Genomic DNA, 26096 nt, shown 5'->3' with positions numbered 1-26096 from the left:
AGTCGGATAGCTTTCGTCCTCGATTTGCAAAATCTCCAAAAAGAACGAAAGATACTTGGCTTATCTTATAGGTTTGGATGTTACATTAGGGTAAGGTTTCCAATGTTGTAGAAAAATTGCACGTTAGGAGTCAGACAGTCTTGTCGATTACACATTAGTTTAATTTGCACGATCTCTTTTAATTTGACATAAAACGTTATGAAATAGTTTCCCAACATGTTCTTACCATTTACATTACGTATACGGTAAATAAAGTGATAGAAAAACGTATGCAGAACATAGGCCCTCTTTATATTGACATTCCGAATAATAGTACAATTTGATAATTTCTATGATACCAATGATACATCATGCACGATATGAAAGATATGGAGCATTTCAAATTAGTATCGTTAAACTGTACATGTTCAATAGCTTCGGCCGCATTGAAAAATTCAGCATAGAATAATAAGATAATAATAGATTCTGTACCAACCCTATTTCTCTATTTCTTTCTTGGTGGTAATTGGAAGTAAAGCGTTTAAAACATTACATATATCGGTTCATCACTGATGATGTGTCCCTGTTCGCACTACCAGAGTGTATTCTAGAGTATACATTTTAATACTGAATGGTATTCATTTATTCTTGCCAGTAACTGTATAAAAACTTATTTTCTATCATATCTCGTCGATAAGTTAGTTGCCTTCTCAATTGTACTGAATTACTTACATTAAGAAACATATATTTTATCAATCTATCCACAAGCATTTTAATGTGTATCAAGCAAAAACAAAACAAAAATTTCTGTCAAGATTTCCATTTTTTTTAATGTAGGTACACATAACATTTCAGTCACAATTGTTTGATTCGCCGTGCACTTCCCGTGAAATAACACAAAGAACACTTCCAAACAGGGTCAAGTGACACCCCTTGTAAAATTGTCTTGATGAAACCACAATTTTACCCCCAGAAAGAAATGGTTTGTTCCAAGTTGAAACGCCCTCTAATGCACATGACTCCATTATGTAAACAAATGCCCGTCCGGACATTGACCATTCCGAACGCTGACCTTTACAAAGTTGAAGATGGCTGCCGCACAGTTGGTAACGTCTTTAGTTGGCGAAAACGTGATCTTACAGACGTCTCTGGTCCTTCTACTGGTGTTCGTGGTGACTTCATGGTTCTTCAGCACACCTAAGAACCTTCCACCCGGCCCAAGAGGATTGCCTGTCGTCGGTAATATCTTCTCTCTCGCAACGGTGAGCAATTTTAACTTACGGTACATAAAATTACCATCACACAACAAATGAAGAATTTAACTTAACACACGTTGTAAAACTTTATGCAACTGTTTGACAACAGGGTACAATTGGTAACAGGGTAAAGTTATCCTGTTCACCTATTGCAAGGGTAAACGTTACATACATTCTATTGACTAAGTATTATCTTGGGGTAGGAACTATTGTCAGATTCCTTTATAAGATTCCTTGGCTGTGGTAATTTTCAAGCAGATACAAGTACATTTGGGCCGTTGAACATATTCAATCGGATTTTAGAGATTAGTGACCAGGCCTTGGCGGTTAACGTTTACCTAACCCAACTCTAACCGTAGAACCGTAACCGTAGCACTTTATTTGGCAACGCAGTCATTCGATGCCCGATGGGTCAATGCCCTTTGTTAGGGCTGGGTACCGTTACGGTGTACAGGTGTGACAGCGATCTCGCCCCCCCGTGATCTCGCCCCCCCGGGGGCGAAATCACTAGCGATCTCGCCCCCCCGGGGCGAAATCACTAGCGATCTCGCCCTCCCCGGCTAGTGATCTCGCCCCCCTACCTCGCCCCCCTTTAGCGATTTCGCCCCCCCCCAAAAAAAACGGGTTTACATGACATTTTAGAAGTTGATTGGTATAAATCACAAAATGTAGTTTCAGAATGATATAAGTACACGAGTTTGATACATAACTCCATTCATAGTATCAATATTAACGTAATTACATGGTAATAAGATAGTTGAACTTGTTTCAGACAAGGAGGGTTTGGTCCCTTGTATTCCCATTATTGCATATACCTGAGTCTTGACATAAGATGTATTCACCTGTCCTCAAGCAACCTATATATCTCCAATATGAAGTCTCTACCATGAAGTGACCACAAAAGAACTATGTCTTTATTAATTATGCAAATATTAGGTATTAATTAGAATAACGCACATTTTGGTATATGCACCTGGCCAAGGGATATCTTCACCTCCAACATGACTGTTTTTTCTAGTATTTAGGAACTGATGCATTTACCCGTGTTTCTTAAGACAGGTACTTTACCAGTGTTTGTGTAGCATTTAGCAACAGCTATATCAACTTGCGCGTAGATAGTGTTTATAATGAGAAACTATTATTCACGTGTGTTTTTGTTAGTGCTTTGGAAATGTTTCCAGCACAAGAAAGAAAACACTGTGACAAATTGAAAACATATAGCTGACGTATTCCGTACCATAGACGGTGTTGATTTATACGTTCGCAGTAGCACTGTTTTTATGCCACCTCAGCTGCAAAAATTGTCTTTTTCATTTCAATGTCATGTTTGCACCGAACAATATAGTATCGACTTTCGAGGTAGGACATCTTACGGTACGGTAATAAGGTGCCATATAGGTACCAGGTAACACACCATATACGTTACTCCCCAGGTGCAGTATAGTACCAGGTAGCGCACCTGTAATATGTAGTAGCCAGCTGCTCTTGGGGGGGGGGGGCGAAAACGCTAAAGGGGGGCGAAAACGCTAGTGATCTCGCCCCCCGGGGGGGCGAGATCGCCGGGGGGGCGAGATCGCTGTCACACCTGTGCAAAACCGGTTTTTCTCATTAGACCGGAAAAAAAAAACTGACCTAAAAAAATTCGGTGGACCGGATGTTGGACCGATTTGAAAAGGAACTGATTATATGATCAGGCATCAAAGTTTTCGGGCTTACCTGTCGAAGAAAATAACAAGAGCAACGCATAGTAGAGCGTATATTCATTTCTGCAAAGTTTTATAGTCAATCAAACAGAGGCAGTAAGTCTTAATGGATTTTAGAACGCCAGTGGGAGTCAAATAATCCATAAAATATACCTCTTCGTAGCAAAATGGACCATTATTTTATCGTTCATTCACATGTTCTCTCAATCTCATACTGAATTTGGTCCAGGTTCAGGTTCAGACCCTGAGGGGTGCCTAAGCATTTCCACGAACCCTATGAAATTCGTACGAACGATTCACACGAACCTTGTGAGATTTGCACGATCCTTATGCAAAAACGGCGGCCGGGAGGAGGCATGATTTTGAGCGTTTCTACCCGTGATATTTATATTTCAAGGCATGGAATGGACATTTACCGTCGCAAAGATGTATTTGATAGCCTGTGAGCTACTGTTTTGCTTCATTTCAGCGTGTTACATCGTATTTTTTGTCGCCGCCGATCGAAGCCGCCATCTTGAAAATCCCGCTCCGTCTGTCACGTGACCCCGACAGTGGTTGCGCAATTTCGCATAAGGATCGTGCAAATCTCATAAGGTTCGTGTGAATCACATAGTGCTTCGTGCGAATTTCATAATATTCGTGCGTTTTTGCATAGTGATTCGTGCGAATTTCATAATATTCGTGCGTTTTCGCATAGCGATTCGTGTGTATCACAAAAATTCGTACGAATTTCATAGGGTTCGTGCCTGGACCTGATCCTCTGGGCCTGACCTGGACCTGGATTTTCAGTACCGGTACCCACCACTACCCTTTAAAGACCTTTAAACTTTATACTTTATACCGTTGGCGGTGCATTCTATAAATATATTCATTCTCAACGCTGGTCTTTTATTTATTCATTCATTATCGAGGGACAATAAGAAAGGTGTATACTTTTGTCTTCTAGAATTTGCAAAATAGGATCATGCAACCCGTTTCTGAGTTGGGTTCTTTTTATCCTATCCAGTGTGTGTGTGTGTGTGTGTGTGTGTGTTTGTGTGTGTGTGTGTGTTTGTAGCCCTCATTTTAGAGCACAGCCATCTGTCCTCAGCCAATCAGGGGTGAGGATTTTGTTGGTTTGAAATCCACATGGTATGGTCACAAGTCGGTTATATGGAGCACCTCTGTCCCTTGAGGCAGAGGTGCTCTAACTAACTTGGCATGTTGTTTGAGCCAACCAAGAGCCAGACTTCTAATTTCCAGTTTTCTAATTTTGAGCCTCTACTGCGCAACTTAAATGTGACGTCTGCCCTGTATGTTTACCCTAAGGGTCACCGCGCTGTGACGATGACCGAATGGGCGAAGACGTACGGACCTGTTTACCGGATACAGCTGGGGAGGGAAACGATGGTTGTACTCTCCGGATATGACGTCATGCACGAGGCTTTCTTGAAGAGAGGAGAAGACTTTTCCAGCAGACCATTTAATCCAATAGTTGCCCTTATCAACCCCAAGAGGATAGGTAAGCTCTACCACTGTATTTGCTAATTTTGTTAGTCAAATTTCAGGTAATATTTACGCCAATAAGCCTGTCATGGATTAAAATAAGCCTGGGCAACTGGATGTATTGTGGCAAGCTTGCCCAAAGTGTGGGCTCCTGTGACATAAACAAAAATACACGTTGACGTGCATTACGCATTGTTTAGACAATATTTGTCTACGAATTGGGGACCTTCAACTTTAAAATTCTTACCCACAATGCATCTCGCTGTGCATGCGCTATTGTAATAGTTGCAAGGGTATGTAACTACGTTACAACGATCGTAGCTTTGGTTGAAGTGCTGTCGACTTCCCGCTAACAGTTATTCCAAACAACGCGCCGGCGTCCCAAGATTTTTCAGGGCTAACACCATTGGTAAGAATGAAAGACTGCGTCGTTCAAGGATTGTAAGATACGCCAAATAGAAATTACTCCATAAACTGTAAATCTAAATACACGTCATGTTGCCTTCCTCCCACACAGTGTCTCCAACGGCGAAGCAAATCGCATGTTGTAGACCCTGCTATCTGAACGGTCACCTGCAGTTACTGTGAGTATCGCCAAAAAACAGCTGTCAGCCAATCAGAGAATAGGCCTTTCAGTTTTCAAAAGGGATCTCGCAAAAGCAGCTAGGAAGCCACCAGCCAATCATGTTACGTCTTACTTTTCTCTTTTGGATTCCTAGAAAAACATACAACCGTTATCTTGTTTTTGTTTCCGCCGCCACTATCTTGGAAACTTTGTAATCTTGGCGCTGATTGGCTGGTACCCATACAAGGGTAAGCTCATTAATATTTATAAGCAGGGCAGTAAGGAACTGCTGGTGACCGTTCAGATAGCAGGGTCTACAACAGGCCGTTTGCTAGCGCCGTTGGGGACACTGCCTAGGAGGATACATGAGTAATTGCTATTTGGCGTAAGAAAAAATAATATCTTGGTTGTATGAACGAACGAACCATCTTTCCCAGGTATCCTCGGGGCTCCTTTCGGCACTCCATGGAAAGAGCACCGGAAATTTACGCTGATGTCTCTGAGAGAGTTCGGGTTCGGGAAAAGAAGTTTGGAGGGGAAGATCCTGGAGGAGTCGGTCGCTCTACAAGCAGAGATTGTGAAGATGGGAAACAAACAGTTCGACATTAGCCGTATGGTCCAGAATGCCGTCACCAACGTGATCTGTTCTATTGTGTTTGGATGCAGGTAAGTTTGGAAAACAACACGAAACACAGAAAAAAAGGCACACACACACACACACATACACACACAAAACACTGAGACACACATAAACATCACATACACACACAGACACACACACACAAAACACACTCTCACACATACACACACACACGCAACCATACATATACGCACACACACACGTAAATACACAAAACACAGACAAAACACAATCTCACACATACACACACGTACAAACGCACACACACACGATCACACACACACACACAAACACTCACACATCTACTATAAAGAAGTGTAGTAACACCACCATCGTTCGTGTATCTTCTTAGGTTCGAATATACCGACGGCAAGTTCAAACACTTGATGGATGCCCTTGACCGAGCATTTGCCACAAACCTTTTCGGCCAACTGGCCGTCTTTTTCCCAATCTTGCGACGTGTTCCAGGATTGGGACGAGGTGCACAAATCATAGTTGACGCAGTGGGTACCATTAAAGCCTATATAAGAGAAGAAATGGACTCCCACAAGAAGACATTCGATTCCAATGACATCCGGGACATTATCGACACGTACGTGAGGGAAACCAAATCTCGCGAGGATGACGACGAGACCACGTTCACTGACGAGAACACAGAAAGGGTGCTGTTTGACTTGTTCATCGCTGGGGCGGAAACAACCTCCACTACTCTGTACTGGGCGTTTCTGTACATGATTCTCAACCCGGACATCCAACAAAAGGTACTAAATACTAGCAATCTTTAGAACGAATAAGAAACAATAATAGAAACAGGATACGGTACTGCTTCTGGGCACCTTTGATCGTCACGTTTCCGAACGGTCACGTGTTGAAAGTGAAATTGCTGAGGACGACTTAACTGATGATTGCTGAGGATGACTAAACTTACAGTAACTGGTTTAGTGACTAGAATTCTTAGTAAATTATTCAATTTCCTTTTCCTACGTGTTTTATTTCCAGGTTCAAGACGAGATCCACTCCGTGCTCGGACACGACAAGCCGCCGTCCACCGCCCACCGTGCCCAGATGCCGTACACTGAGGCCGTCCTGACCGAGGTGGCTCGCATCGGCACCATCCTACCGACAAGCGTCTTTCACGCCACGTCACGTGACACCAGTTTCCATGGATACGACATTCCCGAAGGCACTACGGTCATGGTAAGCCATTTGTCTGAGTCTGGCTATACAAACGAAATAAACTATTTTTAGAGCATGGCTTTTGCTGCTTTTCCATTTGCGCTTCTGTATTAATTTCTTGGAGACTATTGTTGGTTTTTAACCAGCAGGTTGTATTAAACAAAACTCCTGCGAGCTCTCTATGCGTTTAAGCAGTGACCAATCAGTACGCCCTGGTCAGAATTGAATCATTAAATCGCGTTCCCTTTTGATAACAGCCTACAGGTGATAATTGCTGATAACAGTTCGCCAAGTTTTGAGTGGTTAAAAAAGGCATAACAGGTCGGTACGCCATGGCCATTGGTCGATACGCAAGGGGGGGGGGCGTGATTTCGGAGGATAAGAGATGATTTGTTAATGGTTTCGTTTGTTTTACAGCCCAACCTGTGGTCCGTCCACCACGACCCGGAACATTTCCCGAACCCAGGAAAGTTCGACCCCGGCCGCTTCCTGGACGCTCAGGGACGGTACCAGAGGGACGACCACGTCATGCCGTTTGGTATCGGTGAGATCACTCTTTCATGTTCTGCTGACTGTATGTGTCAATCAGCAATCCTGGTGTACTGGCCTGTACTGGCGATACATCATTCTTGTTGTTGAAGTCCTTGTCATGCGTTAGCCAACCAATCACATTGTCGCCTACGACCAAGACGTAACGTGATTAGTCGACATCTTGTACCCAGCAAAATAACGAGATCTGATTGGCTGAAAGCTCTTTAGCACATGTAGGGAGGAGAAAGGGCCATATATATCCTTTACGCCAGGGTCGTTGATTGGCAAGCAGCGAAAAATATATGAAAAGATGTGATAATGCTACTGTCATATTTGTCCCGCTACTCATAAAAGATCTGTATCCCCCGGCTGTATTGTGAAGCCACATGTTTTGTCTACGTAGACTACCCGAAGCCAAAAGCACCTTATTGTTTCTTCTTGAAACTTAATTTTTAATGACCACCTCTTGTCATTACACGTTTGACTGTACATGTTCTTAGTATTATTATACATATAATGGAAGTAAGGATATGAGAACTTCATCCTGTTTTCTCCTGTTCAGACAACAAATGATTTTTTTTTCTCTTTCCGTTTTTGTACAATTAACCATGCAATCTTCGGTAGGCCCACGCATGTGCCTGGGGAAGCAGCTGGCAGAGATGGAGCTCTTCGTGTTCTTCACTTCCCTGCTGCAGCACTTCACCTTCAAACTGCCAGAGGGCGCTGCCAAGCCATCCACCACGGGGATTAACGGTATCACCCATTCGCCCAAGAACTTCAAACTTCAAGCTGAACCACTGGCTTAGTGTCATTGCCATAATGTTACCTTCTGAAAATATGCTATCATTTTTACAATAATGTAAATACAATGTTCCAATGTTTTATTCATTAAGGATCTCGCGAACAATACACCTGAAGCTCGTCGTTACAACATTTAAAAATATTTTAACACCCTGCTTAATATAGTACAATAATTGATTAAAATCATGTTGAAAAATCATACTGAAGTAACAAACTGTGCGGATAGTGGCTAAATATTGATGTACTACTAATACACCGTTTGCTACAGTGTTTGGTTAATGTATACATGGTATATACCAAGCTAGCGTGACGTTGGCACGGCAAATTTATCTTTAAGTGGGCAAAGTACTAGTATTCTGCAAATCAAAAGGGCAAAACACAAGCCTTTAATTTCGTGTCATCTAGAATAAATATAAATCCGATTGAAAATGTTGTGCCTGTCGACCGTAGCCTAAATAATTTCTTTATTGGCCGCTGGCAAAGAGTATTATAATGAATGAATGAATGAATGAATGAACGAATACCTTTATTGTACAGTTTTGCTCTTCCGAGCTAAGTACAGGTCACAACAAGTCAAACATATATACACATAAAAGTATCACAAATCTTGTCTAACACAGAAGTTTGGCTTCTTCTCGCTTCTTGGTAACGGTGAAAATGTAAGACTGCATGAGTTTATTAACTATCATAATGGTTGGTTTATCAAAACGCATGAGGAATATAAACTTGTCAGTACTACTCATGTGTCTAAAATGAGAGAATCTACTTACTATGTAATTGAATAGAGTATTTCTATCATTGGCATACATATCAATGATGATGTTTTGATTCTGATGCCATATATATGATTTTCAAGCAGACAGGGACAGGACCAACCACCAAAACCGCATTTTTGTACCAAGACAGTTGAACTTTACAGGCGACATTTGCCCATTCCAAATTGCCCAACTTTTACGATGATACGACGATCACACGAACTGTATGTGACCGCGCCCTAAGAAGTCCACACCATGAAAATCTTAGGACAGTCCAAGACGTACTTGACCGTACCGGAATGAAAGTTGTGTAGAAGTAAATTTTTCGTCAAGAAAACTTTCCATTGTCGACGAATATCAGACCTTCTTTTATTACTATTCATGATTACGTCAGTGGTATTGTCTGTGTGGACTGATTGTTTATTTTATCATGATCACAATAAAACATTACGCATTGATTCTTTCTTGTCAAGTTTCTTGTTGTTGTCATTGCTTTGGACGTGGGTGTTCGGTGGATTTGCCACGTGCCGCAAGATTGTCTATCAGTGAAAGTGATTGGGGAAGCAATTTCTGAACTTTCAGTAAGAAATTAGAATATTGCTTTATTAAAGACCCCTTTTATTTCGAGCTTGTGATGTTTTACAATTCTGTCTGGTTTTGTTTGTGTTAATTCTTTAATTTAATCATATTCGTACCTTGCCTTTTTTGTCAATCTGGGACATGGTGGTGGGGGTGGGGTATTTCGAGGCCCGCGTTTGTAATCCCTAAACGATTTTCGGAAAAATAATATACCCAGAACTAGGAATTTTAAGATCTGCAACAGATTTGCGACAGCAGGTGTAGATGGAGGAATAATGATGTCTTATACGCCTTCTGTTGTTAACGGAAACTAAAAAAAAAGGCAAAATAAAGTCACAAAATGACGTCCTACCAAAATAAGGTAGTTTTGTAAAATAGCTTACAAATCTACATGGGTTACCATGGGTGGATGAAAAAAATATGACACAGTGCATCATAACATTCAAAAACATATCATCTATCAAATCATTAACCTTATCAAGTTGTATGTATTAGTGAAGACGTGGCGAAATTTTGAATATTGTTCTTCAAAGGATATTCCAAAGCCAAAGGAAATAGATTAACACAATTCACTTTAAACAATTATAGATAGAGAGATCATTACATAAAATGAATGATAGTGGCTTCATGTAATATACTCTGTATACAGGAAATAAACTTCACAGTTGTATAAAAGGCAACCAGTTGATGACTTAAAATTTATCTAAAAACTCCATGGGGTACATTCAAGATTATCATGAAAAGCAATAAACAATAAAGTTGTTGGGATTTCATATGCGTCTTTGTGATGATGTCTGATGGGGTTGTGTGATGTGATCACTAATAAAGACTTAGTCTGGCCCACTAGTGACCTAGATAGAGACCAGACCTTCACTCAGGGATAGCCAGGGAGAGAGGTCCGGCCCTGTGTCAGATGTAGCATTTTCATGGATTAAAAAGAGTTAAAAGTCCACATCAGTCTCGCGCCTCCTAACAGTCTTCTTTTTCTTTATTCTATTAAAAATGTGGGTAACATACTAGATACAATATACCAACATTAACAGAGACCCTTCCAACCTTACTACCCTTCAGTTGGTGCTAAATGCATCAATCTCTAGGCAGATCTATTGGGGTAGATAGAGGTATGATGAAAAGGAATAAACAATGTCTGGCTATAACATCTGCATGCAGTTGGTAAGAAGAAGGGCTATTAACATACGATTGTATCTCCCCAAGTGGATATTAGGCTTTGGCTATGTTTTTAGGTGTTTTGTTCGGCTTTCCATTAGACATGAGGAAAAAAGGACAAAATAAAAGGCTTGACAAAAAACGCCTAAAAACAAAGCCAGAGCCAAACCTCTGCTTGGTGATTAACAACTTTTACCAAGCAAACTTTGCTTGCCGTGTAGGTGTTAACTGTTCTTCTTTCTGTTTCTTCCTTCATACTGAGAAGTGTGTGAGTCCCTGAATTTGTTTTAAAAGATTATCAAATAGCAATAAAAATGCACTATCATCAACAAGGCACTTCAATAATAGTTATAAAATCAGGAAAAGTAAGTTGGCTTATATCTAATTGTATATCAGATAGCTTATACTATCTGTTTTGTCTTACATGATTTTGCACCTTTGATTAAATTAAATAATATAAAATTTAAGATTTTGATGACATGATTATACATGTATATTCAAGCTTGTTTAGATAGACATTCCCAGCAGCTTGTCTCAACTATACATTATGTTATGTATGTAATGTTGTGCATGTATTAATGTATTTTATGTAGACCACTGGAAGAATAGCTGGCAACATAATGTTGTAATAGCTAAAATTGGATCTGAATAAAGTCAAAGGTACGACAATCATAGAAACTCTGTTGTCTGGACATGTTTCTGTCACACAGAATGTACCATGTTGTACATTGTTCAAGTTTGAATATCTTGGGGTTTAAATTTGGAGTCTGAGTTTAACAATACTAACTTAAGATAAAATTGAAACTGTTGGCATTATGCTTACGACCCTATGATCCATAAAAACTTAGAACCATATACATTTGATTTGTTTCTAGTAAACCGTAGTTTGTAGCGAGGCGTAATACGTAGGGGGTCCGTCCAATTCACCATGATATATTGTAGAAACAATAACAATAATTCTAAATAAGAATGATCCAAAATCCTCATACCATAATTAAAATCAACCTCTCAGCCATCACAAACCTTGGACTTATGAACGATATACCATGGACCATATTCCTCTTTTAATCACAATACGTCCAATGGTCTGAAAATGGACTCACTCGGAGGACTGAAGATGGACTTACTGTTTGAACCTTGAACCTTACTGTTTAAATTGGTGTAAAAGCCTTACTATGGATAATAGTCCAATAAAACTAACACCAACAGTTCTCAAACATGGCAAAATGTGGTGGACTTACTCCAGGAGTAACTCCCCCTCTGACTCAAGTAAGTCCACCTTCAGTCCACATTCGTCCTCTTTTAGGTCCAAGGTTTACATCAACCGATGGGTGATCATTAAAATTAACCTCTGAGTCCCCACTCGGACACTTTCTTCTGCGCGTTCACCATAACGATCATGCTCGTACCATTGGCAAGAAAACTCCGGGCAGTCCCGGGGCCCAGACCACGATACAAACCCCAAAACCCGCCGCGTTCCTTCATGTTGAACTTTATCCTCTGCCATGTAGACATATCCCTGGAAAAATGGACAAAAGATAAATTCTGTTTCGGTTTAAGTGTATAGTTGTATGGACCAAGGTGACAAAGGTTACCTGGCAACTCGGACCTGTTATGGTCACGTGTTTCTGGCGTCATGAACCAGATGTTGCAGTAAATGTGTCCGTGCAATATACAAGGCTGTCAGTCCAACCTCTGCAAGACAGGGAACAACCACGCTAAACCGGATAGTGAGTGAGTGTGAGTGACTGTGTATAGTTCAACATGACGATGAAAATTACAAAATTTAATAAAGTAACGATGAATCTTGAAAATTAATGAAAAAAATTCAAAGTTTGAATGAGATGAAAAAATGAAATGTTTACAAATTACAAATGACCTAGTGTGACAGCACAGCAATGAGGTCATTTTCTCCTATCTAAACATTCTTTCAAGAGATTTACCAGGTATAATACAGTGCTGTGATTGTTGACAACTGGTGAGCTACTTACTTGCCATAGTTCCCTTGTACTTGAGACTTCATGTTTTCTAGCGGCCACACAATCCACCAGGCCAACGTGTGGGGAGTTAAGGACAATTATCACCAATACTATAATAATAACCTTAGCATTAAGAAATAGTTTATAGCGGCCACTTGTCCAACGCGGCCACAGCCACGTGATTTTCGGTCCCGTACATACAAAAACACTGCCTATTGTAACCATGCGGCAGCCGTATGTCACACTGCGCCTAGTTTAAAATCGTAGTGTGTGAGGATTTGGAGTTCCTGACAGGATAATTTTGGCAGTAGCGGAAGGTACGCTCCATTGTCCCGCTACCTCGAAAGTTAAATCCCCGCAAACTGAAATGCATATACAGTTATCTGAATCCATGTAAACAGAAGGATATGTTGCTGCCACCCCAGACGTTAGGAAGGGTCCCAGCAGCGGTCTCTTGAAGACATCTGGGAAGTGTCTCCGCGTGCTGTCCACCAGGATAAAGTATGTGCACATCAGTCCCATTGTTCTGCACCATGTCACGCCAAAACCCTTCAAAACAACAACAAATGTTTCTGATCAAGAAAACCTTGTACGTGGACATCTGGGATGTCATCACGGGTTGCAATGGATCCTTCTTCTCCACTCAGTTTTGTCCTCCATGAGGGAGCGAAGCTCTGCTGTGGTGATGTTGCTGATTTGTGTGTCCCTTTTAAGGTTAAAGGCCCATGTGCACATTATGTAAAGTAAGTTTCTTTACATCTGAAGTCAGATCAGCACTATAGCAATGCATACCAGTATTTTGGGTGGGAAATTATAACATTTTTGCACCATAAAAACGTTCAAAGTTGAACATCTGAGATCATTCAAACCAGTGTACAGTGTTGAACTCACCTTATAGATACCTGAAAATTGCCATGATTGGCCCGTTTGTCTTCTGATCTATTTAGGAAGAAAATAAATCTTAATAACAGCTGCAGCTATAAACCTTATTTGTTGCTATACAATGTCAACTATTATGGTAGCCACATTTCCACAAACTGTAGAAAGCCATTCAATGTGGCATAAGTTGTAAATCGTAAAGCTTAAAATTTAGCTTTGTGTTCATGGTGACTACTGCATCCTAATTGCAAATCATTGTCTTATTATACTGTCTATAAGAGTATGAATACATGTGTTATTTATATCTTTTGAACAAACTAATACTGTGATACATGTAAAGGTAAATGAATTTATTGTTATTCCAAACTTTAATGCAATGTTGAATTAAGGGCTTGAAAAGGCTCAAACAAACAAGTGCTTGTGATCGCAATTGTACTGCTTGGAATGTTCACCGGTTATAGAAATTAGGTATTTGCTGTTACAACAATGGAAGAAATATTCTTACCTTGGCTAACTCCAAAGGACATTCTATGATTGCCCTGGCCGTGGAACCACAGGCTCCCGCTACACACACCCTCCTGGAGAGACGGAAACATAATAATAACACGAGCGTGTATATTATTACAGAGTGTCAAAAATGAAATGGAATGGAACAAAATGAAAGTAAAAAGTGAATGGACCAGATTTTGGCAGTGTGATTTGTTGTTACTTACACTTGTAGACCTCCAGTCATCGGTAGTTCATATTTCCCAAAGGGGTTGTCCATGAAAGTGTAACTGTGCATGTAAAAAGTACCAGAAGAAAAAATTTCTGCTTAATCAAGTTAATGCACCCGTAAGGCGATAAAAAAACAATATACTGGCACTATATAAACCCAATGCATGCACACCCACCCATGCATTCCCTATACATATAGACACTTCCTTTATAGTGCATATTTTTGGAATACATGAGGAGCGCTAAGCACACCGAGAAGACCAATTGCTCAGTAGACATCAAAGAACACAGAACAAGACTAACTTAATTCAGGCACATAACACTCAGCCATAGGCTTAGATTGATTAGAAGTTACTTGGGGAGTTTAGAAGAAGACTGAATCATATTTCGTGCGCGTGGGGCTAATGGGTCTTTGGCTCTTGTCGTCTCGGGAGACGGTCGAAAATGGGCACTTAATCACATAATGTGAAGTAGTATGGATTCATTACTTCCTAAAATTATAACACTCCCTTCTGGAGTAGAATGCTAATTTCAAACAAAGTAAGGTCTATCATTATACAGTGTTAATTGCTCCAATAGAAGAAAAAGACTTACACTGCCTCAAATACAGCAAACTGAGTGGATCTGAAGATACCTGAGCCCCAGAGTGGGGGGATACAGCCCCTGGGGATAAAGTACAAAACAACAATCAAGTTATGGAAAAAACAAGATTTATTAACCACTCCATATTGACAACCAATCCATAATATTAAGAAATAGTAAGCCCAGAAATTCTATACAGTACTACAACTGTAACTGTACAATAAGCTTGTAGAAAGCCCAAATGTATTAATTTTAAGGTCGCAATAAGAACTAATCGCATGACAAATTTAACAAGAAATGACAAGATATTCCTGAAAAAAGCATAACCTTCTGCTGAAGATAAAAATATAAAAATCTAAAAACTATCCTAACAAAATGTATCATCACAGTTTACAATATGACATAACAATGTCACTTGACTTTACAGCTCTCTGATTGGCTTAGAAGTATTTGAAATGTAGCCTGCTGACCAATCAGAGACTCAGAGTGGACCAACCCCCAAAAGTAAAACCTGTAAAACCAGTGGGTTATGCCCGGGGATGGGTACATAAATACCAATAACCCTACCCAAGGATATTCTTGTCCTTAGGCAGGAGAGCAAACTAGAAGTGCAGAATAGATAGTGTGGATAAAAGGCTACTAATAGTATGCTGCATGTGGGACCGCATGGCGCAGTCGCAGCATGTTTGGCTCGAGACCGAGAGATTGCGGGTTCGAATCCGGCTGCCATGTCACCGATCTTGTGCCCTTGGAAAAGGCGCTTTACACGACATTTCTCAATTAACTTAGGTGTAAATGAGTATCTAGCTGCGGCTAGTGGCCTTGTGTGGCCTTGGTGGGGCTTTGTTGCCGAGACAGGCCTTTAGTGGCATGTTCGCGCATGACGCACCCGCCATGGCACACGAGTCGGGGGTAGGAGGAACCCCTTACATTCTTGGTCGGAAGTCCTCCTAGGAGACGGATACTCCGAACAACAAAGCTGCATCTGCTGGAGCCACCTCACACGTTGCATACAGTTGCCCCTGTGAGACTTAGTGCTCCAATAGACGAGAGGGTGGAGAAGGAATTGCACACCCCTCCTTCACCATAAAAAGTCATGTGCAGGTCAGGCAAACAGGCAAATAGCCTGTCTGCCTCCTCATCTGTCCAATCGACAGGAGAATCCAAGAAGAATAGTATGCCACAAAGCAGTTACTCAAGCAACTAGATATAATTTTGGATAGGAGTTTGCAGGAAATCTCCAAATAACACTAACAACAATGTTGCAAAGGTCTAAGCCAGGGAAGCCAGCTCGAAAAGCCCTATCCATAATAATATATCATCCACAAAAATGAAAATCTTCATTGACACGACAAAATACATATGTCGTAACATGTAGGTTCTGAATCTGATGTACATTTTGTAGCTAATTCAATGAGTAATTGACATCACCAAATTCAATCAATAGGTAGGTAACGTTATGAGTAGGTATGAGCCCAGACCTATAAGTAAAACAAATGAAAAATTTGCAATATATTTAGCATAGTATAGCACTAGACAGAAGTACCTAGTATAGGCTTGTCAATTCCAACTTTCAGTCCCCTCTTATTTCTTAAAGTGTAGTACCTACCTATAAAGGCCAACGATTCCTTGTGTCCGTAAGACCTTGAGTAGTGTCTTGAAGGCTCCGCCCCTCTCGAAGCCTGCCTGGGCCTGCATCTTAGTCTTGATGGTGTCCAGGGGATGTCCTACCGTTACACTGGTGGTGCCGTACAGAACACCAACTGGAACAAAATAAGGGGGCATTCATTGGTGGGGCAGGGTTGGACATGACTAGCCCTATTGTCTAGGGCAAGTGAAAGTGCTGGTCGGGCAAGTGCATGATCTCACTCGCCCGATCAAGTAAAATATTTTCATTGAGTCGATTTTGATGTAATGTCACTTTTTTTCAGTCATGACATATTAGCATGTATAACAGTGACCTTTGAATTTTGGGCAAGTGAAATTGATTCAGGCAAGTAGATTTTGTATGTGCTTGCCCAATAAGACAAGTCCCAACTCTGAGTGGGGTCTGCCTAAACACCTCAAATGACCTCAAATAGCGTACATGGGACAACAAAGTTGTGTGCACTCTGGATACATCGTTTACAAATTTATGTACAAAAATGAAAAATGGAGCACATCCTAAGAATTTACCAGTTATTTCAAGTTAGTCAGCCAGTTCAGCTTCAAAGTTTGCCATGCAGACTGCAAATTGGAGTTGAAACTGGCAGACTACCTCGAAATAACTGGTAAATACTTGGTACTTGCTGCACTTTTCCCCTAAATGCATAAACATTGTATCCAGACTGCCACATAAGGTACACTGCAAATTATAACCGTTTGAAGTTGCAATGAGAAAATGCAGACATAAAACCACTGTGGACATTTCAAGATCATTACTAAGACCTACATATGGTGTTAATAAAAGAAGCCTACCAGTTAACAGTTACTGTAAATGCAGAAATGTTCCCCGTGGATTAATGTTCGCGAACTTAAAACCACCGCAAACATTTTTCTATTAGGGTATTAGACTGCAGTCCATGGTGCTACCGCGAACATAAAACCACCGCGAAAAGTATTTTTTTCCTGCTGACGCGAAATTAAATCCCCACGAACTTAAATTTGCATTTACAGTACATGTTTTGTCCTTGTTGTGACCTGTACTTAATTAAAGGTATTCATTCATTCAATATTCTTGAAGATTCCCTAGCCCTGAGGCGTTACCAAAAATCACAAACCAGAAAAACAACAAATCCTTACCTCCTAGTCCTATCAACCCCTCCTTCAGCCAGTGCGTCCTGTCCTCGTTGTGTGTCATCTTGTCCGTGACATGAAGCTCCTAGAACCTTATCTAGTCCCTTTCCTTAAGACTTGAGGTCCGGTTTCAACACTTGGCACAGATACGTCTTGACAAAAACACACCAAATTCTTGGCAACACGGGACCGCCCCCCTCCCTCTTTTCAACTGACAGTTGCCGTGTGGATATATTCTTCTTGTCGTTAAAACAACGCGGTTCAAACAGTACCTCACTGTCCGCAGGATCTATTTCTAAGGAGAAGAGGGACAAATAAGGAGTCCAAGCCCACAACCAGTAGCTAGAAACGTCCTTTAGAGCAACCCATGCCACTAGGCCAGCTCGCTGCGTTTGTCTGTGACCTCATTTGACCCCACAGATTGACCGAAAACCAGTCAAACAACTGCGCCACCTAGCGGATTCTTATACTACGACATAAATCAAGAAGAAGATGAATGGCATTTGACGAAGATTGTAAACTCCAATCGTAAAGAATTAAAATGATTTATTGTATGAAACAAAGTATTCTGCATTCTGAATACCTAAATACAAGAAATTAATTACAGATTGGGGAAGACATTGCCCATTTCCTTTGGCTGTCATAAGGTAGCGGCGTTACAGTTTTTCGAAGGTGACTGACTTCGACGTGGATAAAGTCAGTTGGAAGCATGACAAACTTATTTTTTTTTTTGTTGAAAGATTTCCTCTTTGGAATATGACCATGCGGAACTGCAGCCGACTGACACTGACAGCCAGCTATGATAACGGTTGCACACACACCGTGACACACACAAACACACACACACACACACACACACCGTGACACACATACACACACACACACACATACACACACACACACACACAAACACACACACACACACACACACACACACGGAAAAAAAGAAACAAACGGATCTTCATACTTCTTTTATATAACACTTGATGTGCTTTTAAGGAGTGAGTAGACAGTTACATACACACACAAACACACACACGCGCGCACACACAAACATACACACACACACATACACGCACACAAAAACAAAGAAAAGATACAAATACAATTGCAAATGCGTGCCGTATCGTTGAACTTGGAAACTTTAATACTTAATGCCAAACATCGACTAATTGTGTTAACGTTGATAGTAATCTAGTTAATTTAAATTAATTGGGATGGCAGACACTGAATACAAGGCAAACACTGGCAGCTTAGCTGATATTGGAGGCCAACACATACATACATACATACAACACTTCTCGTAGAATACACACAATTAACTTAAATGTTTATCTATTATGAAACTGCTGTTTCATTACATATTTTCCGTTTTAGTGACTTGCTACCTTTAATTTTCAACGCGATTTATAAACAGAACACGGCTATACTATGGACAACTATCCCTCGTATAGCCATGACTAGCAATGCGTATACGTAGTGGGATTGAAAAGTATTAGTTCGTAACAAGTCGCAACCCGGACTTTCTGCTGATGAGCTTTCCTTATCAATAAATGTGGTATCTCACCGCCTTGGGGCATGCTTACGTCACTGCGGGGTTCGATGACGCAGATGTGCCCCCATGGACCTAGAGGTGACGCAAGCGAATCCAGAGGTGACGGTTGCAAGCGAGACGATATTCTTAAAGTTGAAAATACAGCAAGTGGCAAGATGCCTCGACAGTGCCCCCCAACAACCAGTGACCCAACAGTGCCCCAATAAAGTGCTCCAATAGTGCCCCTATAGTGCCCCAACCATGTCATTAGCAGTATCAATGTTATGTTTTGCTTATTTTGCAAAAGGAATCAGAGGAAAAATCCTTTTATCACTGGAAATCTAAAGAAAAATAATGGCAGATGCTCCCACTATCCAACTGATACTTAAGGTAATGTTACTTCAGATGAATTATTAATGTTAAACAGACAATAGAACGTATTCCAGATAGGGCCTTTTGATAATAGGACTAACAGCTAGCAACATAACCACGTACAGCCTCGTTTTCGTGCATGACCCTTGATAACCCAAAATGGCCGCCGTATCTGGAATAGGATCCATTAGACTGTTTATTACCCCCCCCCCCCTCAATATACTCCTCAATTTAATATCATCTTTTCATTAATCTAAGGCACTTCATTCAAGCTAATATTCTTCCTCTCTGACGTTGCAGCCTCGAAACGAACAGGGTATTATCATATAAGAGAAGTTCAGTAGCTTTGCGTAGACCATTGAGAAGTGTGTTCGTAGCCAACCACACTCTGGAGTCTCCTGTAGAGCTTTCCACATGGCGAGTAATTCTGTGGGAGTGTAGGAGTGAGAAGTCACGATCTTACGGTGGCTGCAGACGGTGAAGCCAAACTGCAGGGATGTAAAACCGCTGTAAAGGAAAGAAAAAAAAACACAAAATAATGCTTTATCGAAGTTTTTAAAAGTTTCACGACAGAGAAACCGATTGTAAATCTTGTGACCATCTTGTTTCTCGTATGCCAATCCGTTGTAAGGCTGCAGTACTGCCTTCATGGCTTACTAGTCGGCGCTTCAGTACCGTCGAGTTGCTAAAATTGCATTACAACTGCCTGGTTTTTGGAAGTCATGTGTTGTATTTGACTCGTCTGTCTGTCTATCTATGTGTCAGTCTGTCTGTGCGTTTGTATTTTCAGTAGGTAAGTTTTAACGGAAACTTTATTGTCCTTAGTGCTGAATGCCCTTCCAATGCGTGGATATCTCGAAATAACAACAACAACAACAAAAATCATTACCAAGAGAGTGAAAAATTGTTTTAGCTTATCCGTCTGTCTCTGTGTTTTTGTGCATGTTAGTGTATTTCTGTATGTGTGTGCGCGCGCGTGTGTGTCTGTGTTCGCATGTGTGTCTGCGTGTGGATACATTTGCTTAGCTAGTTTTGGCATTCTGCTATATGGGATAAAGAAACTAAGTCCGACAGTTTTAAGATAAACTAAAAACGATGACACAACTGCAAATACATAATGTTAAGTACTCTATAACAACACATAATGTTAACTCAAAAACATTATGTAAAGTACTACCTAAATATTTCATGAAATGGTTTAAAATGAAATTAATTAGCGCCAACGTAAAATAAAACCCATTATACCTGTGGTCTCGTGGTGCAATGCCCGCCCGTTGTGCACAAATGCCCATGTATATATCCTCCACTGGTACTGGTGACGTCATCAATGCTGTGACGTAAAGTCGTCTGACGACATCCATGGACATGACGTAGCCAGTTCCACTGAGGTAGTCTGGGTAAACTTCATTTTCATAATCCTCCATAGAGACGTAATGCTTATTGGCTGGGCTTCTTAGCGCCTTGACCCCCGTGTGGATATCCCCTATAAATAAATCTGAACTCTTGTCATCTTTTAAAGACTTAAGATGGGATACTAACGTCTCAATGTTGACAAACATGTCGTCATCGGTCTTCATGAGGTAATCAGCTCCGCTGCAAAACGTAACAGTCCATTTGAGAACCATGACTGTTTTTATGGTCAAGTTTCTGTACGAGTCCAGAAATTCCTCTTGGATGATGTCCTGAAACGTCCGAACCTCTCTCTGTACGGCGTTCTCCACTTGTGGATTGTCGCTACGTCCCAGGGCAAAGAGAACCTTTACGTTTTTATGCGGTAATATGTTCTCGTTCCCCCACGTTTGACGAATGGCGTCCCGCTGTTTGACATGGCCAGGTGCACTTGTGACGACAACGACAAGAAAGACGTCCTCCCCTTTGCACTTGTCTTCTAAACTGTTGACGATTCTATACCCATGTGGGTTTACAACTAGTGTCGATAGTTCTATCTTTCTAACGAACTGGTCGTCAATTTTGCTGGGTATTGTGGCGGCATGGTAGTGTCCGTATCTTTCAATATCGTTGAAATATGGCGGAGTCCAAAATACGCTGATGTTGACAATCAAAATAAAGACAGTTACAGCAAGAACGAATGCAAAGGCCTTTGATCTTTTAGCGAGAAGTTGGAACTTGTAAGTCATTTTGCTTTTTCGGAATGGTGGAATAAAGGTACCATTCGTTAACAAAGTGTCACACTTTGAGGTAGAAATTATTTTTAGCTAGCTAGAAGGTTGCCTTTTTAAAACATCGCCATATGGGTCTGGGTAGTTTTTTTTTTCACTCAGAAATTCGCATGTATCACTTTTGTCGGTTCTTGAGTACATGTGATCATCATAGGCCGGCCTGTAAAAATTGCGGGACCACCTAGGTAGGAGTACACCGGCAGTGGTGCCGAATTGTATTTTAGGCCTACATGTAGAATGCGCATCGGAATGTTGATTTTCTTTCTGTTGTTTTACGGAAGCGTTTCAGAACTGGTCCAACTTTTTTTCTTCATGTCAGCCTCCAGGACTCCAGTTAAGATGGTTTGCTTTGATGTAAAACCGTGTCAGTTGATCAGTTGTGCCATGACTTCATCCGAATTTGGCCACCTTGAGCAAAAAAAAGAGAGAAATTAGTAAGCTTATATTAATCAATTATCACCTTGTTTATTGGGCTCGTTAGTTTTCGTCTGATTTCAGATAGACCAAAAGGATTGTGCAATTGCTATAAAATTTCGGGAATTTTTTGCCAATCGGATATATACTTAACAGTAAGCCTAATATTTCTCTGTGTATTAAAAAATGTCCTTATTAATTATGCAAATTAGCCCATCATTTACATGATTAGCATTTTATTATGCTAAGACATCTCTAAAGCTATCTACATTCAAAATATCATGATGATCCGTCGACCCATTCCCGAGTTATTCCCCTCTAAAGGGGTGATGCAACTTCGAATTCCTGACATGTCTGGGGAAAATTCTTGACATGTCTACGAAATTTTGGGAATTCTTGTCAAACGGACACACCCTATACTATTAGGATAGACCCTGAGGCGTCGCCAAAAATGCACACTGAGTAGGCGACCTTTGGCTAGTTTGGGTACAGCAAGGAGCTCCTTGGGTACAGCAGACCAAATCTAACAATAGTAACAGACCGTCAACATGTAAGAAAAAAACTGTCAAAAGTCACCTACTTAAAGTTTAGTCGTTGAAAAACTCAAATTGGCAGCTAGTACGGCTTCTAAACAGTATGTCTACAGAATATGAATCATTTGGGTACGGTGCAAAGGTCAATATAGCAACTAAACGAACACTGGTGACCTTTTGACCTTTCGGGGATGGCATCAAAACAATGGTAACAACGCATATTTTACACTGCACAGGTTTGTTTCTTAAAATGAAAAAGCCAGAACCCTTACCTGTAATTTTCATCTCCAACACATTTTCCATTAAAGGCCTCTTACACTTTTTAACAACCATCGAACTCATCACTGTATTTTGAAGCCTAGTATGGAAATGATTTCATCACTCGTCGTCCAGTGCCGAAGAGTCACCGGGCACTGAAAAACCAATTAGGAACCGGAGGCCTCGATGGTTCCGCACTCGGTGTCCAATGATGAATGATCCCTGAGTACGAGGGTGGTACTCAGGGTAACTAACACGGTGGTCAAATCCGGGCTCAAAACCTCCCATGACTAGCCGAATTCGAACCTTGTTCCACGATCTTCCATCTGACGTAAGGTTCCGGTTCGGAATTTCAAGTGTCCAAAGTATCTAAATAGTCCCTAAGAATAAGACGCAAATCAGAGGTTGTCTCCATAGTTTTAGCTCTAGATTTTTCGGCTATCGCTTTAAAAGTCTATAATCTTTTATACTTCTCCAAATGCTTGTTGTTCGTAGCGTTTTATGGTGTCGGAGATTTGATCGTGCGGCGAACACTTCCTGGTATTAGTGCGCGCGATAGCGGTAAAGCGTTTCGTCGCCTGATTACCCAGACCATGCGTTCTATGTGCGTTTTGGGTGTTTTAGCGCCATCGGAGCTTGCGGAAAACGTATCGGATAACTTTTTTTCCTTTTTACTCAGTATACAGAAGAAGTCTTGACCTTCATTGCCATATGAGTCATTATCCCAGGAAAATTCATTTTTTCCGTGTAGCGGCCTGTAAAAAATGGCCCCAAATTAGCAATTTTTTTATGAAAAGCATATATTTTTGATGGTTTTTACCAAAAATAACATTTCTACAGAAAATGTCAAATGAGTCTGTCGGTCAGCGACAACACACCCTTTTCCATCGGAAACATTGAATTATCCGAAAAACGGTGTTTTGAGAAGCGTTAGTGCTTTTCTCAGAGACAGTCAAATCGGCCCCAAATCCTAAAAAAAACTCCGAACCGGAACCTTAATTCGAACCGAACCCGTGTTCTATTTAGGTCATCTGCGGTCATTGCATGTAAAACAGTGCTTTCTGGCCTTTTTTCCCCAACTACCTTGAATCAGGCAAAAAATATATTTTTTCACCAATATAAACAATTTTCTGGACAGCACATCTACGCCGTCACTTTTTTTGCGTCCTGTAAGATGTAACGAAGCTACTGGCGTTTTCGTTGGTGACCTTGAACAGTATACCGGTAAGTGTTGTTTACACCGGTATCAATTACACCCTCCCGCTCTCCGTGCGGCATGACATGCGTGCAAACATCGTTTAAGATCTCGACCAAGAAGAATTCAACTTAGCTCATTGACGGCTCAAAATGACCGCAACGGTTTTCCCGAGATTTCTGTTTTTGGGATTTTTTAAAAATGCCTTTGATTTTGAATTATCGGCAATTAAGTGCGATAGTCTAGCCAATAGTAGACCTCCTGTAACCCGGTACTCTGTCGAACGCGCATAGAAACGGGACAGAATACCCTAGCAACCGACCGCCGTGTAACCCTAGTCCTGAACAACCTTCGAACCAGGAGTTCATCACTGGAAACCGAATGACGAGACAAGGTTCATTACTGAAATTCCAGTATTAAGAGAGCTTTATCACAGAAACCAAGGTCCTTGCAGGAACAAAGCAATTAATCATTGGTAAACTATTGGCGAACTTTCTTCGTCACACACCCAGGGCGTCGAGTAAAGACGCCATTTAAAATATATATGTTCGTCACTGCCGGAAGCCATGTGACCCGCGTAGCCTTTGTTTTAGCTGCACACTCAGGGTATATGTCTGACTCGTCACTGTCACTCAAATAAGGCTTTACATACAGCCTTCAACAAATTTACCCGTACTACCTTATGTACCCGCGTCATAGATACCTTGTTCTGCTACCTTGCAGGGTCCGGTGCATGCATGCACAGGTTGAGCCGCGCCTTCTTGCCCAAATACGTTGACCTTATTATCTTAGCTAAGACTACTATTTCCCTTGCCAACTGTCCACGCGTCTTTGTTTGTATGTGCACCACATAATTCGAGCTTAGAATGCATCTGAGTGATATGTATGGTGTCAGAAAAATGAAGGTTAATTCAGGTATTGTGATTTCTAAGCCACTGCGGCGAAACTTGATATCCCTTGGTCAGGGCATACCTTTGTTGTGATTATCGGAGTGGTAGATTGACCAAGAGGTAAAGAATAGGTGCTCTAGTTTTTGACCCCTTCGCGGCTTTCTGTTAATTTGTTGCGTTGTTGAGTGGTCCGTATTTGAATACACTCAGGTAGTATATCGATTGTGAGTGAATGAGAAAATGGTTAACTGTTATATTATGGTAACGGAAAATTAAAACAAACGTAGGGTCAACGAGACAGACAACTAAACTACGGATTGTTAAAGCTTTGGGTCGACTGTTTTCACTATCACATATTTTACATACTCTCGTTAGACACCTGTTATAAACAAGGAAGTTAAATTACGTCCTTGTGAGCTAAAATACAAGAATGTTAGAGAAATTTAGATTTATACGGAAGCGTGATGTCTACGAAAGTATAAATGGTTACAACTGTAAACATTATCCCTAGGGTCCCTGTAATGCCACTAACATCGCCCCCCCCCCCACCCCCCTCCATTTACAACTACCTCGTGTCAACGGTACAGATCACTTTAACAATATAGCCTTCCCTACCCTTATACATGGGAATTATGGTAGGAGGAAGAAGCTATGAAAAGTCACCTACCTGAAGTTTCGTCTATGAAAAACAGATATTGTCTGTGTAGTTCAGCCTCGAAAGTGTGACTGTCCAGATACAACCTTTGTCACGGTCCTGACCAGTCTGGTCCTGACAGGCCTTGCAACCCACCTTTGAACTTTGAACTTTATCCACCTTCAAATCGGCGGCACGTTCGGCAAAGCGGGGAAGTACAAATACATAGTAAACATGACACAGTTACTTAGCGAATGGTATTTAACCATACAGATACAAATGTATAAACAGATATGCAAATATGGACGAAAGCGGTACACACGGTCAGACTGGACACCTGTGGGGATTATGCTCTGTAATGTACATTACGACAACACGCCAGGTTTGCGGTGCAGTATAGTGAAGAGGGAACAATTGACATCTCCGCCCAATCATCATCATGTATTTCCGTGTTTGTTGATCACGAGACCATTTTGCTGTTACCTCTTTGTCGCTAATCACATGTAAAGGTGGGGTC

At 41.0% G+C, this 26096-nt stretch overlaps 3 protein-coding genes across 4 annotated transcripts; 1 reads left to right on the top strand and 2 right to left on the bottom strand.

Annotated features, from left to right (window-relative positions):
- Positions 1–1074: 1074 nt before the first annotated feature.
- LOC118431984 (cytochrome P450 2U1-like) lies at positions 1075–9349 on the top strand. Its single transcript, XM_035843446.1, has 7 exons — positions 1075–1241; positions 4247–4439; positions 5426–5654; positions 5981–6389; positions 6628–6825; positions 7222–7348; positions 7960–9349. The coding sequence occupies exons 2-7, from the start codon at positions 4265–4267 to the stop codon at positions 8139–8141; spliced, it is 1320 nt and encodes a 439-aa protein (XP_035699339.1). The 5' UTR covers positions 1075–1241; positions 4247–4264; the 3' UTR covers positions 8142–9349.
- Positions 9350–10433: 1084 nt separating this feature from the next.
- On the bottom strand, positions 10434–17995 carry LOC118431985 (mitochondrial arginine transporter BAC1-like). The gene is made up of 9 exons (XM_035843447.1): positions 17576–17995; positions 16404–16557; positions 14807–14875; positions 14209–14271; positions 14001–14073; positions 13508–13555; positions 13026–13165; positions 12629–12694; positions 10434–12156 (listed from the first exon to the last, which is right to left on the bottom strand). The coding sequence occupies exons 1-9, from the start codon at positions 17631–17633 to the stop codon at positions 11982–11984; spliced, it is 846 nt and encodes a 281-aa protein (XP_035699340.1). The 5' UTR covers positions 17634–17995; the 3' UTR covers positions 10434–11981.
- Positions 17996–19252: 1257 nt separating this feature from the next.
- On the bottom strand, positions 19253–25711 carry LOC118432074 (beta-1,3-galactosyltransferase 1-like). Of its 2 annotated transcripts, none has more exons than XM_035843584.1 (3): positions 25613–25711; positions 20721–22063; positions 19253–19982 (listed from the first exon to the last, which is right to left on the bottom strand). In XM_035843584.1, exons 2-3 carry the CDS (start codon positions 21611–21613, stop codon positions 19748–19750), a joined length of 1128 nt encoding a protein of 375 aa, XP_035699477.1. In that variant the 5' UTR covers positions 21614–22063; positions 25613–25711; the 3' UTR covers positions 19253–19747. The 2 variants fall into 2 exon arrangements, with proteins under 2 accessions (XP_035699477.1, XP_035699478.1); XM_035843585.1 differs by lacking the exon at positions 25613–25711 and adding an exon at positions 22875–23184.
- Between the last annotated feature and the right edge of the window lie 385 nt (positions 25712–26096).

Source organism: Branchiostoma floridae, chromosome 15, assembly GCF_000003815.2.
Source record: "Branchiostoma floridae strain S238N-H82 chromosome 15, Bfl_VNyyK, whole genome shotgun sequence".
NCBI classification, from domain to species: domain Eukaryota; kingdom Metazoa; phylum Chordata; class Leptocardii; order Amphioxiformes; family Branchiostomatidae; genus Branchiostoma; species Branchiostoma floridae.
Note: the sequence above shows the minus strand (reverse complement) of the source record. Positions and strands in the feature narration are given on the sequence as shown.